The sequence below is a fragment of the Ananas comosus genome, linkage group 15 (genome assembly GCF_001540865.1).
Source record: "Ananas comosus cultivar F153 linkage group 15, ASM154086v1, whole genome shotgun sequence".
Taxonomy (NCBI): domain Eukaryota; kingdom Viridiplantae; phylum Streptophyta; class Magnoliopsida; order Poales; family Bromeliaceae; genus Ananas; species Ananas comosus.
In genome coordinates, this window is record NC_033635.1 from 1,187,855 (window position 1) to 1,201,530 (window position 13,676).

The 13,676-nt window shown below is 37.3% G+C and overlaps 3 protein-coding genes across 5 annotated transcripts; 1 reads left to right on the top strand and 2 right to left on the bottom strand.

The window, feature by feature from the left end:
* LOC109720894 (3-dehydroquinate synthase homolog) lies at positions 141-4,026 on the bottom strand. Of its 2 annotated transcripts, XM_020248240.1 has the most exons (9): positions 3,946-4,026; positions 2,738-2,907; positions 1,994-2,092; positions 1,825-1,893; positions 1,468-1,608; positions 1,150-1,239; positions 832-999; positions 444-519; positions 141-352 (listed from the first exon to the last, which is right to left on the bottom strand). In XM_020248240.1, the coding sequence occupies exons 1-9, from the start codon at positions 4,022-4,024 to the stop codon at positions 222-224; spliced, it is 1,023 nt and encodes a 340-aa protein (XP_020103829.1). In that variant the 5' UTR covers positions 4,025-4,026; the 3' UTR covers positions 141-221. The 2 variants fall into 2 exon arrangements, with proteins under 2 accessions (XP_020103829.1, XP_020103830.1); XM_020248241.1 differs by lacking the exon at positions 3,946-4,026 and having other exon boundaries at positions 1,994-2,079; positions 2,738-2,874.
* Positions 4,521-6,167, bottom strand: LOC109721735 (aldose 1-epimerase-like). Its single transcript, XM_020249498.1, has 5 exons — positions 5,915-6,167; positions 5,767-5,816; positions 5,535-5,658; positions 5,335-5,439; positions 4,521-5,225 (listed from the first exon to the last, which is right to left on the bottom strand). Exons 1-5 carry the CDS (start codon positions 6,105-6,107, stop codon positions 4,600-4,602), a joined length of 1,098 nt encoding a protein of 365 aa, XP_020105087.1. The 5' UTR covers positions 6,108-6,167; the 3' UTR covers positions 4,521-4,599.
* LOC109720962 (probable F-actin-capping protein subunit beta) lies at positions 6,756-10,235 on the top strand. Of its 2 annotated transcripts, none has more exons than XM_020248339.1 (8): positions 6,756-7,112; positions 7,907-7,977; positions 8,127-8,240; positions 8,451-8,533; positions 8,622-8,695; positions 8,985-9,104; positions 9,572-9,648; positions 9,765-10,235. In XM_020248339.1, exons 1-7 carry the CDS (start codon positions 6,984-6,986, stop codon positions 9,605-9,607), a joined length of 627 nt encoding a protein of 208 aa, XP_020103928.1. In that variant the 5' UTR covers positions 6,756-6,983; the 3' UTR covers positions 9,608-9,648; positions 9,765-10,235. The 2 variants fall into 2 exon arrangements, with proteins under 2 accessions (XP_020103928.1, XP_020103927.1); XM_020248338.1 differs by having other exon boundaries at positions 6,758-7,112; positions 9,553-9,648.

A 13,676-nucleotide genomic window follows, 5' to 3' on the forward strand; every position in this document is an offset into this window, starting at 1 on the left:
GAAACTAAGACGGTGGTGCCATAAACATAACTCAGCATCCTATAATTTTTTTGATCGCAAATGTAAAAGCCATATCAAGGGTGTTCTGATATCAGATATTTCTAGCTCCGGAGGGAATAATGTTTAGGCATTGCTTATTTGTCAAAGGAACAGAGAGAGAAAAAAGAAAAAAGACATTTTGAGCTAGAGAAACTGATAGGAAAATGCATGGTGCGGATATTTTACTTCTCAAGGATGAACTCTCGGATTTCTATTCCTGTATGTCGGGCACCGCCCTGCTTTCGCACTAGGATTTCGTCGCCAACTTTTAGCGACGTCACAGGAATAACCATGCTTGTGTTGTTGCCTTCTGCTGACAAATAAAATAGCCAGACAAATTGGAGCGCAGAGCTAAAGAGAATTCGTTGAGATGTCAAGAAAAGTGAAATTTAAGAAGAAATCACCTTCGCTGGGACAAACAAGACCGACGGTTTCTGCATTCTGTAGAAAAATGCTGTAGGTCTCTTCTCCTAAATTTTCCTGCAGATGCATAGTATTTTTGATGAAATCAGATGCAAACTATTTACAAAATTATCAGTATTAGCTGCAAAATACGAAACTGCAGTGTTCTCCTAGCAAGTAAAAGCAGCCGAGCTTCATAAAGAAAAAACTGACATTGTCACAGCATTTCTGAAAAGAACATCATATAAACCCACCCCTTTCTTACCGTGCTCATACATGCTGTTAAGTATATAATAGCATTAAATTTGTTATGGCCAAAGGATGTTTCTGTAAACATGTTGAATAATCTTCACTGAAGATAAAAAATGAGGGGGACAAGCAGTAAAAAACCTTAGCCTCTACAAGGACGAGGGGTCTCGATTCTATTTTCACACGGCCCACAATAGCTGTTCGCCACAAACCACTTTGATCGACCACCGTCACTTCTTTACCAGCACGCAGCTCAGAGAGGTAGCAGGTCTTCCCCCCAGGTACTGCAAGGTAGGCGTGCACAGGCCCCTACAGATTGGGAATAAAATATAGTAAAAGGTATAGATAGTCCCTCTACAATTCCCAATTTTCTGTTTGGTCAGTGAACTTTTTGTGTAAGCATTTAATTCCTAAACTTTCTCACATATAGCAATTCCATCTGTGAAGCCAAACACTCACTGCATTAATCCTGAATGGCCTGCTTGCAATGTAGTTTGTCTCTAAACATTCTGAGTGAACCAAGAACAAACCTCTGGCAAATGAACCAACCTAAAACACGCGCAAGCATTACCATGTATATATATGCATTTTTAGAGGGAGAGAGGAAAAAAAAATCAAACATACATTGATACATAGCATGAAATTCAGGTAAAGATGCTATGAAATGCAAATTAATGAAATTAAGTGCAATCTGCAAACGGAAAAGCATATATAAAAGAGAAGGAAAACATAAGCTTCGATACTTAAATACATGTATTGATAGAGATAAACGCAAACCAGAAGGCCTTCGCCAGGTCGCATGACACTGCAAAGGTCCACACAAACACGATCACCCATTCCGACCACTTCAACGTTTGTTATTGTGGCTTTAGTCAAAGCTAACCGACTACTGACTTCATTCCTCCTATTAAAATACTCCTGATTACATCAACCAAAAGAAAAAGATAGTTCACTAAACCCACGAAAGAGTACTTAACAAGTATGAATGATGACAGATGAGTGCTTTTTCAATAGGAGATTATACAATGAGTAATCAACTGAATGAGGCTTATTTATTGCCATCTGAAGTAGGAAAAGAAAATCACAAGTCGAGGAAAATAAAAGATCTCCAAACTACGTGAGAAGAGGAATTACCTTTAGTTTAAGGATCTCTCCGGTGTCTTCAACTTTTAGCACTACTCCATCAAGACCTTGCTCCAAGGCCTACAAATATAAAATATAAGTTTTAGAAAATACTTTCTCTAAGAACAAGTTTGAGTAAGAACCACTCATAAAACGTATGAGAAAATTTTCCCTTATATACCTCGAGAAACACTTGTGCTTCTGTTGAAGTTGTTGCAACAGCCAATACAGTCCTCTTAAAGCCGTGGAATGCTGCAACTATGTTCTCTGCAGGTATCACCTATACAGTGTTAAAAGAGTATGTCATACTTGTTTCTTAAATACCATGCAGATAGTTTCATTTTTTATCAATAAAAGTCAACAGTTTGATGGAAGTAATTAAAAAGTGTGATATCAGATCTTAGCCACACTATCATATTAAGGTTGTAGAGTCCCAACCAATAAAAGAAAACAAAAAATCCTTGGTAAGCGATAACAATATAACAAGCTGTATAAATGAGCCTGAATCAAGTATAACATATTCTATATGTAGGTACTTGGTTCATACCTCGGCTAATCGAATCTGGTTTTCTTTTTCTTTTTCTGTTTTTTTTTTTTCTTTTTCGGTGTCATGTCTCATTTGAGGCCTAGGATGCCTCACCCACGTAGCTTAATTCATACCTCCAATGAATGAAACAGGTAGCGTTCTACCTATTTCTCTAAAAAACATATTCTATATGTATAAAATGTGACTGAGGAAACTCACAATTGCAGTGGAATGACGATTAATATAAATTTGCTATTAAGCATTAAGAATGCCGTCGAGGGTCTAAATTAAATCAACAGGGCAAACATATCACAGATTTAGTTGCAAACAGATATGTCGTTCCCTCGTATAAATGATGAAATGATGTTTTACTCATGAGATCAGCAATGTGTTTCAAACCTGCCATTCACCCTGAAAATTGATAACCAAGTTATCGACTTCCATGTCATCTGGTCGTATAAGTTCTAATTCTCGTGGAGATGAAACACCATAAAACATTCCGACATTTAGACCTTGTTCATCAAGAAGCTTTGCACCATCAACAAATAGAGGATGTATTAAAGCAGTTGCTGCACAAACCACAAACACCTGAATGTTACAAGTATATGGCACTGAATTTAATCCCGTAAAAACAAGTTTCTCGAACAAAGATAACTTCCTAATAAGATTACGTTCGTGAGAACAACATGGCGGTAAGTATGGTTAATTTAGCTAATATTGCTCCTCTTTATGATATTAACACAGTGTAATACGCTACGTCCTCGCCACTCGCTTTGAACCAACGCAAAAGGAAACAAGGTGGAGAGCAAAATAAGACTAGAAGAATAAAACAGAAACAGGATCTTAGGGGCATACATGCCCAATCCTGCACAAGTTCTTTGGAAAAAGGTTCCGAGCCGAAGACGAAAATTCTCCAACCTCTCTAAACAGCCGCAGTCATCACTTGCCTACTCTCCGTCCATACCCAGACAAGCTTCGAACCCTCATTCTTGTTCCCCAACATAGAGGAAGACATTTTAATGCAAGAGGTCACAGGCACAAGAGCTGCATTAGCTACATGATGATGCAAACAGAATAAGACACAAGGTCAAATTGGAGCTACAATTCCACCCAAAAAAACAATCTTTTTCGAAGCTATAGATAAGGAACAAGTAAATGATAACATGGTAATCAATAATTTGTGCAAATTTTGGCTTAAAATTGCGCAAAAAATAAATTCGATTAGCTACATGAAAGATACTAAGCAAAACAAAAGAAGGAAAAGAGGTTAAATTACAGCTAAATCCTACTAAAGGAGCAACCTTTATCGAAGATGAAGAGAAGAAACAAGGAAATGGCAACATGGTAATCATTATTTAGTAAAGATATTGCAAAGGAGCGGAGATTGATTGGAAAGGAACCAAATTTGACTCAAAACCATAAACTCGCACTCAAAAAAGGAGCTAGCGAGAGAAGCGAAAACGGCATTATATAAAACCAAAAAAAAGGGGGAAAAATCGAAATAGTGGAGATTGGTGGAGACCGAGAGAGAGAGAGAGAGAGAGAGAGAGAGAGAGAGAGCGCCATGAGAGGGGCTTAGAGAGGAGGAGGAAGAGAAGAGTAGGTACATCTCCGGCGAGGAGGGATCGGGGGCGTTGTCGTTCCGGCGCTTTGACCCGGCGCGATGGCGATGGATCGGAGTGCCATCGCAAAACCCCGATTCTTTTTTTTAAAAAAAAAATTATTTTTATTTTTGGATATGGGACTGCATAAAATGTATGATAACTAATTCATCGTAAACGAAGCAGGCAGAGCAAGTGACAAAAAGTTTGGTGATTGATATCCGAGATTCAAATTCGAATCCTAATTAATTTATATTTTTAACTAAATTTATTTTTAAATGAAATAAACGAAACAGGTAGCGTGCTACCTATCTCTCAAAAAATTAATTCATTTTTTTGTAAGTTTAAAATAAAGCATTAACTATTCAAACAATATTTCTGTAAACAAAAATTAGTTTAAAAATTTTATATAAAAAGCTTTTAGATAACACATTTCTCCATTATTTGTAAAATAATATACTTTATCTTATGAATTGTACTAACTAATACGGAAACAAATCATAGAATAACACAACAAAAATTTCTACAGAAACTACGAAAACAAGTTTCGATATCTTTAAAAAAAAAACACGGAGCTGCTTGATAGAGACCCAAACAAAGCCCTAATTAACCCTCTACTTAATAAAGCACATAATTAATATGCTCACTCACTCAAAACTCTCACTTCTTAATGGAAAACTTATAGAGCATATAATGCTTATAAACATCATTAGGCCCATAAACTTCATTCGGAAAGTTCGGGTGGTGAATTGCATCAGGAAAATCCTGCGTCTCGAGGCATAAAGCGGAATGTTGCTCGTAATAGTGCCCTTCTTTTCCTAGCACATGATGTATAAAATTCGCGGTATAGAACTGCACCCCAGGTTGGTTCGACCACAATTCGAGAACACGGCCCGACCGGGGCTCCTCCACGACCGCCACCTTCTTCACCCCCTGCCCGTCCGCGGGCCCATCGAGTACGTAGTTGATGTCGTACCCGCCCGGCACGTTATCGATCCCACTACCGACCGTCCTTGGTTCGCGGAAGTCGTATGGGGTGCCCTCAACTGGGGCGATTTCTCCGGTCGGGATTAGGTTTCTGTCGACTGGAGTTATGTGTGAACCAAAGATTTGGACCAGGTTTTTGAGAATCGTGCCACTCGCGTGCCCCCCGAGGTTCCAGTAGCTGTGCTGGGCCAAATTGATCGGGGTCGGTTTGTTTCGGGGCTCGGCTCGCATCATCACGCTGAACGTATAGTCCTCATCGATCTTGTATGTCACAAACACGTCGAGATCGCCCGGAAATCCTGCATGAAATGAAAATAACAAACATTCATATATCTGTTATCAAATTTACTTTTTTGTTACAAAACTTTTTTTTTCATATATACATGCTAGCAAATTAAATAAACACACCTTGTTCACCATCAAAGCTATGGTAGTGAAATGTGATGTAGGGGAATTCACCCTCCACTCTCTCTCTAACATCCCAAATGACTTGGTTGAATCCTCTGTGACCACCTAATCAAAATTTTCACAAATTTTAAAAATATAAAAACAAAGATAAAAAATTAATAATTCATATATAATGCTATTTATGGATGGAGAAACCTCACCATGAAGTGAATTTTTCCCATCATTTGGGTACAAATGATATGTTTTTCCACCTAGAGTGAAACGCGCTCCGCCGATCCGATTCGCGACGCGACCAACCAATGCTCCAAAATAAGTTGTCTCATTCTAAAATAATAAAAAAAAATCGTATAAGGAACAAGAGCATTTCGAAATATACATAAAGTGAAAAAAAAAAAAAAAAAGAAAGAAAAAAGAGAACGGTATGCATCTTACAACATAGGAGCCGATCCTATCGTACCCGAGAACCACATCATCCAATTTCCCTGCAAAAAAAAAAAAAAAAAAAAAAAAAAAAAGAAATAAGAATGAAAATTGGAAACAATATGTGAAAAAAGGAATGAAAATAAATAATTAATCCAACCTTTATTATCAGGGAGAATAACGGAGAGAATAGTTGCACCCCAGCTACTAACTTTCACAGAGAACTCCCCCCTCCTCAACTCGTATATCCCCACCACCCTCTTATTCTCTCCACAGCATAACCCGGATAATAAACCCAAAACCAAAAGAGAGAGGGAGATAAATAGTAGTGAATTATTATTATTCCTCGCCATGGTTAATGATGAATGTGAATAGATAGAGAGAATAAACAAAAAAGAATGGATGAATGAGGCTTGTGGAGTTTATTATTATTATTATTATTATTATTATTATTATTATCTTTATTTATAGAGGTGCATGATTTTTGTACGTGTAATCCCTTGGAATTGGAATAACTAATTCACCGGATATCACTCTCTCCTATTCCTGCTTTTATTCCCGGATACGAGAAACTAACCTTATCCTCCACGATGCATGCAATATAATTGACGTGTCATACATACGTATATAATTATATTATAAGATAAGATTATAAGATATTATAAAATGATTAAAAAAAAAAGTTAAAGGAAATGTAGGATGGCTTTTTGTGTGAATTTAAACTTGAGGTTCGTGTTTCGGACTTTGAGTTTTAATATATGTAGATAGATGCTAGAAAAGATCCTGTGATTTTGTTACTGTTATTATTATTATTATTATTATTATCTTTTATTAAATTCCTTTATTTTTTACTTCCCTTGTGCTGAGCTAAACTAATATTTCAAAATATTATTCTGGTATGGTCTTGGTTGCATGAGATGTGATAATGGCACTTCCGAAAGTTCCTCAAAGTCCAAGCCCGATCTTTCTTCAACGTTACAAAATACAATATAGTCACCACCGAAGCCAATGGGTTTATGAAAAAAAGAAAAAGAAAAAGAAAAAAAAGAGCGGCTCCCGCGAGTGAAGCTCCGATCGAACAACGTCTCCCCCAAAAATCTCTCCTTTACCCTCTCTCTCTCTCTCTCTCTCTCTCTCTCTCTCTCCCCCAATAAGACACCCTTCGTCCCCAAATCTAAACCTAGAGCTAGAGAGAGAGAGAGAGAGAGAGAGAGAGAGAGGAGGGAGAGATGGATGCGGCGATGGATCTGATGCGGCGAATCTCGCCGAAGCAGAGCGAGACGGCGTTGTCGGCGCTGTTGTCGCTATTGCCCCACCATTCCGCCGATCTCCTCTCCCAAGTCGACCAACCCCTCCAGGTTCCCCCTCTTTTTTCCGGATTCAAAATTTCAAAATTTTCAAAATTCGGGTTTTGCTCATCATGCATTTGCGCCTTCGATCTCGCGATCCCGATACCAAAGTTGCCACCTTTGATCTGTTTCCGAAATACTATCCTACCAGGTTCCCCCTTTGTTTTTTTTTACGAACTCAAATTTCAAATTTTGAAATTTGCGTTTTGATCGCGGTCCTTATCTCCAAAGTTGCCACCTTTGATCGGTTCCCAAATGGCTCCCCGCTTCTTCGTGAATGTCCTTTATCCTACCTGTTGTGTTTGTTCTAGGGTTATAAGTTCAATCCTTTTGGGAGCAACTTCCTCAGCAAGTTCCCATTTGGGCACTTTCCCCTTTTTGAGACGATTCTATTTGCGTGTGTTTGGTTATTGGGCACTGTTGATGGATTTAATTATCATAAGGAGGCTTTTTTACCTTTAAAAGAAGAAAATTTTCTACTTCTTACTTTGATGCTAGAATCATTTAATGGTCCCTGATTCTAATATTAGGTTAACCCCAGTATCAATGTGTAAATTCTATTCATAGCATATAGGGATATCCATGAGCTGATGTTCTGTCTCCAAAAAAGGAGAGCAAAAAACAAATGAGTTTGCTTTCACTTCATGTTTTGATAACAATGTATCGCGCCCATAGAAGCCATATATTTACTTGCCCTATTTGCACGATTGCTATATGTAAGCAAAGATGCTTCCTTTCTTCTGTTCTGTTTGCTTGCGACCACAACAATTATCTGAATTCCCAGTTTTCCATTGAGGGTGCAGGTTTGTATGGATGAGGAGTCGATGAAGGAGTTCATACTTTGTGAATACAATAGGGATGCTGATTCCTATAGGTAAGCAACTAGAAATAATCCTCGGAGCGTATGATTGTGGGAGCGGGTCCAGATAATTATTTCGGAATTTCCCGCAATTTTGACCTTTGATGTGCGTAGCAGTAATTTCTATTTTGTTTTGTGTTTATTTCCTTCGCTTCCATTAACAGATCGCCATGGACGAACAAATATTACCCGCCTTTAGAGGATGGGCCACTCCCTTCTATTGAGTTGAGGAAACTCGAAGTTGAAGCAAATGAAGTTTTTGCTGTTTATCTTGACCAGTGAGGTTCTTTACTTTATTCGTATTCAACATAATTACGATTCATTCCCGAGTTATTTATTACTCTTCTTTCTTCCCTTAATAGTGAGAAAGGAAAGGGAAAATAGCTTTGATTTGCTATTCAGTTGTCTAAATTTTGGTTCGGCATTAGGATAGTGAATTTCTACATCAGTTCTCAGTTACTGAGCAATACCTTTCTCTTTATGTATAGGTATTATGAAGGAGGTGTCTCGTCGGTGTACTTGTGGGAAGATGATAACCAGGGCTTTGTGGCATGCTTCTTAATAAAGAAAGGTCTAAGCTTCAGTGCCAATGCAATCTCTTTCCTTTTGGTGATCTATTGACTTGTCTTATATTGACATGCCGATTTTCCGGAAATTAGATGGGTCGAAGACGGGGCATGGCAGAAGAGGATACTTGCAAGAGGGTTCGTGGGATGCTATTCATGTAATTGAGGTAAAGCACTATTTACTGCTGCATCAATTCTTACAACTACTAGAATCACTAGAGAGGACTTGTTTACTATCACCTATGTTGAGGCATGCAAACAGATTTAGAATTAATTCAAAACTTTCCAGGTGCAAAACGAATAAAATGACCGCTGTGTGAACAAGCCTGTACCGTCTACCATATAACTGTCTTCTAGTATAATCTGTTCTGGGCACTAACAACTGTCTTTTTTTTTTCTTCTTTTTTTTTTTTCTCTTAAGGGTGGTGCTAATAACTGTTAGATATGTATTTACAGGTTGGACCAGAGGAAGAAGGAACAGCTCGTTACTGCTTAACCAGTACCATCATGCTATCATTGACAACGGAAAACAAGCCATCAGGAACTTTTAATCTCTCGGGATCGATCAGGAGACAGGTATTTGAGTTATTTATATATGTAACGATGTTTCCTGCAAGAGGTGACTTTTCGTGTCTCTTGTTTTCCAAAACATGGTGTAGATTAATGTGCCAGCTAGAGTGTGCATTACTACCTAGATAGAATGATTTACCAATAAATTAAATGGGAGTAGCTTCGTGCCAGTTTGCTTTGCTAGTGCATGACTCGCTTGCATTTGAAGTAAAGAAAGTTTTATTTTCAAAGCGAGGAATAATTGCTTGAAAGATTTTGGCCTAGTCTTTCGCACTTGCTTTTATGGGATTTTGTTAGCACCTTGATATCTCCGAAAGCTTGTAAGGAATTTGCCTGTTCATTGCCTTTTTGTGAACTTCTTTATAATCATTTTATCAAAATGCCTACATGTCTTTTTACCAGATATCTTCAACCAAAACTCTACTAGTTGACTCGGATTCTATTGGTATTTCAGATGAATCTTAATCTTTCAGTGGCAGAGGGTCATCTGTGTAACATGGGGAGAATGATAGAAGAAATGGAGGGTAAGCTGAGGAACTCACTTGACCAGGTAAATATTTTGCTCTAGTGTGACAGGAATGATCACTTCCATTTACTCTTTGTGATCTCTAATCTCCCGTAAAGCATCTGTCGTAGATTTCTTAAATCTCATTGTATTTTTGATAGGTATATTTTGGGAAGACAAGAGAGATGGTGTGCACTCTCCGGCCGCCACCCGAGGGAGTTCAGATGAGGCTGCCCGAAAGCCGGTCAATATAACATGCTGCAATCATTTTCCACCAAAATTGAGATGTTCTGTAATATATTGAGAAATTTGTGCTCTTTCTTTTTCTTTAATTCTTTTTTCCGCCTCTTTTTTGAGTTTGAGCCATAGCAGTGTTAAAATCTCAGTGCAGAAATGAGGGAAAAAAATGATTCTGTTGCCGGTTCGTTCGCCGAAGCTTTGTTTATACAACAAAGTAACACTGAGTTGGAAAGTGACAAAGGAATCCATTTGATAATACTTAAGATATTATATTAGTTGTGGCTTCTACTACATTGCATAGTTTATTTTCTGGTTTGTAGATCAATTAATTTATATTGTAAGATTGACAATTGTCCATGGCAAAATTTTACTGGGGAAGGTTTTATTCCAAATGGACTAACTATGTTCCATCTATTATTCATCAAATTTGGAATTATGTCCTTGATTTAATACTGCTATTTTATAATATTTGATTGGCCCATTACTGATTTTACATGATAGATGTTTACAAAGTCACTATACAGATAAGAGATGAACATGGTCTAGCTTCTAGAAAATAGTAAGTAATATTTCATGAACAATCAAGTACATGATTATTCTGTTAAGTAATACTTCTTGTGTTTTTATAACCAAAGAAACAGCATTCTAACATACAAGAAAATAATTAGTGCGAAAAGGAATCACTGATAAAAAGAGATTTCTAAAACTGGAAATAGTAACAAATGCTTAATTCTTCCATGCCTCATGTGCCAAAACATACTCAACCTCACTTCAGGAGAATGCTATACAGTAGTTAGTGACACAGAAAATCTCAGCTTATAAATCTAAGTTCATAAATTCGCAAAAAGGATATACACACATTGAAACAGTATGACTTTGACAAATATTGTTTTTTTTATACGAAATGCGCATCCTCTCTATGCCTGATTCATCTACCAATACTCATAATTAGTGTCAAAAAAGCACAAAATGAATCTTATCAACTCAAACACACAACTTTCACCAGCACTCGTGTTCTTTCTCAGTAGAAGGGATCTACAAGGCATCAGAATCATGGAACTTCACAAGTGTGAACTATAATACAAGTCGCGATCTCAAGCCACATCCCTTTAGTCCCATGGAACATTAATTCTCTCTATCTCAATGCTGAATCTGAGTTGCTGAAGCGAAAAAGTCGGGGCTCGGAAGGGACCAAGTCAAATTGCTAGAGGAGAAAACTTGTCAATGCCGATAGTTTTCCTACGTAATTAGCGACAATATCATTCCCACCGTTCTCATTCAATCGCTATTGTAGCTGGTGAATTTGTCAATTTTACTGATAATTGTTAACAATATTTTGGAAAGGGCATGAACATAAATCTAACAGGAGAAACAGTGCAGTAATATTACGATGGATCACGAATATACAATTGGTTGATTTACTTTCATAAAGAGAGTTCCATCTTATTATCTCAAATGCTTTGTGACTTTAGACAATTATAGGCATCAAATGATTGAAACCAAAAAGTGAAAAACTTTAATAAATGGGTTGAACATGTCTAATGTAGCATAAGGAATAATGCAAACTTTAAGTAGTAGTAAAAGGGGAACAAAAAAGCACTTCTATTATAGAAGCAGAATAACATAATTGGCTCACATTGTCGGCCCATGCGCGCACTATAGAACTAAAACCAGCACAAGTTCATGTTAGCAACTCAAAGTGTGTGGACAATAAAGCTTGCCCACTGTTATTGTAGTTGTTTACGAACATTTTTTCATGATGTACGGGAGCGTTGTTTATGTATGATTCAACATAGAACGCAGGAAAAGAAAAGGTTTATAGAGGAATTCGCTACTTTTTCTTTTCCCCCTTTATGTGACAGATATATGAACAAATTCAAACTTCATACTGCAGGATAGAAAGATATATAAGAATTTGTGATTCACATCTTAATGGCGGCAAAAATCGCTTCTAACACCAAAAAGGCGAGATTTTGATTCAGGGATTGAAGCAATTGGGAGCCAAACTTAAAGCTAGATTTTATCAATACAATTTCACACAGATTTTAAAACGATAGTTTAGAAACTTTTATATGGAAACAAGTTGTTTCATTTTTATTGTACTTAAAAACTTTGGGCCGTAATTGGACCCCAAAGTGAAGTACAAAGTCCAAACCAAAATATGGGCCTGTAGTAAATAACTCACTGGGCTCGACTCAAATCCAAGAGCAATATACTCGGATCGGACCATTCATCGGACTAATCCAACATCGCCCGGAGTCTCCCACTATCAGTAACTTCTTCCAGTACCTACGCTAATATATTATCTAACAAGTCGGAGTCAGGGGCTCCAGCTGTTTTTTCTAAATTGTACATGTGAGGATCGAACCTCTGACCTCTTTAATTAACAATATTCTAAGTAACAGTGTAGTACTTGTTAACACTAGCTCAACTTTTAGCAAGGGAAATAACTAACATAGAGCATTGTTCCAAGTTGATCCTCCTACGTACCATTTCAAAGTTATGTAAAACGGCTACTAGAAGACAAGTTTCCCCAACATGCTCTCGTGTATGGGAATATCACTTTTTTAGAGAAAGGGAGGGCTTTTGAACATTCCTCCAAGTCTCATAAGGACACAATTGCTGGTCTCTTTTGGATTAATCGACAAAATATTCCAGCTACCATTTCAAAGCGTAAAAGTCATTAATTAGAAACAAAGGAGAATAAATCAGGGTTTAGCTATTCTCTGCTTTTAGCGTAATTACTCTGTGAACTCGCATGGGTCGATCCTGTCGCTTCCAATAAACGGGCCTTCTAAGAAGAGATTAGAGAACTGATACGACTACCACGTTGATATAGCTCTCTAGATTGTTGATGCATCGGCAAATCACATAATTTTTATATTATATGTATCAATGCGTCAACAATATGAGGCACAAAGGTTGACAAAGGGGACAAGTTCCACCGAGTAATTTTTGTTTTACTAGAGAGGAGTGCACCGGGCCTACGTATTTATGGTGGACCAGGCGCGCAGAGCGATGGTCGGCTGTGGAACGCGGCCAACCCACTGTTCACGACGCGGTTTGAGTCCAACACGATCCCTCTCAGGTAGAAACTGTTGAGCAGACCTGGTCCACCACGTCATCCCTAGACCAGTCCAATGATCCGTCCTTCGTTCATCCATCAATCCTTTCGATCGCCATGGCACATGGGCATGTGTTCTATACACATAAAGCGAAAAAAAGAAAAAAGAAAAAAAAAACACTACCATGCATAATTTCCAACGAATGCGTGCCCACCACATAAGTTTTTTCCAGGGCAATTATTCTCTCGCGACCGAGATGGAGATTGCAAGCTAATCACGGGGGACTATCCACAGCTGATGTGGTGGACCAGGTCCAGGGAAAACTCTGATTCTGTCAGGCTACAGCTGTCCATTCATTCTCGCATCTCATGTTACTCCCACCTAATTTTATCTCTTAAAAAAAAAAAAACCACATAAACCATGGCGAGAGATAAAAAATATATATATTAATTCGTCAAATTCTGATCTATATTTTTTGATCCATACAAATATAATAAATTACAAATATTTTTTATGTAAAAAATTTTAATATTTTTAAATACGCCTCTCTAGTTTGTTATCGTTAGAGAATTATTTATATTTTTAATTTGCCATCATAAAGATGTCTCTCTAAAAATCATAACAGTATAATATATAAAAAATAAAAATATTAAAAACTAATTAGAGTTAAATATTTAATATATAATTAATTAATTTTTTTCAACAGATTCTAGCAATAAAGATATATTTAAAAATATTATAATTTTTACAAAGTTAATATATATATAT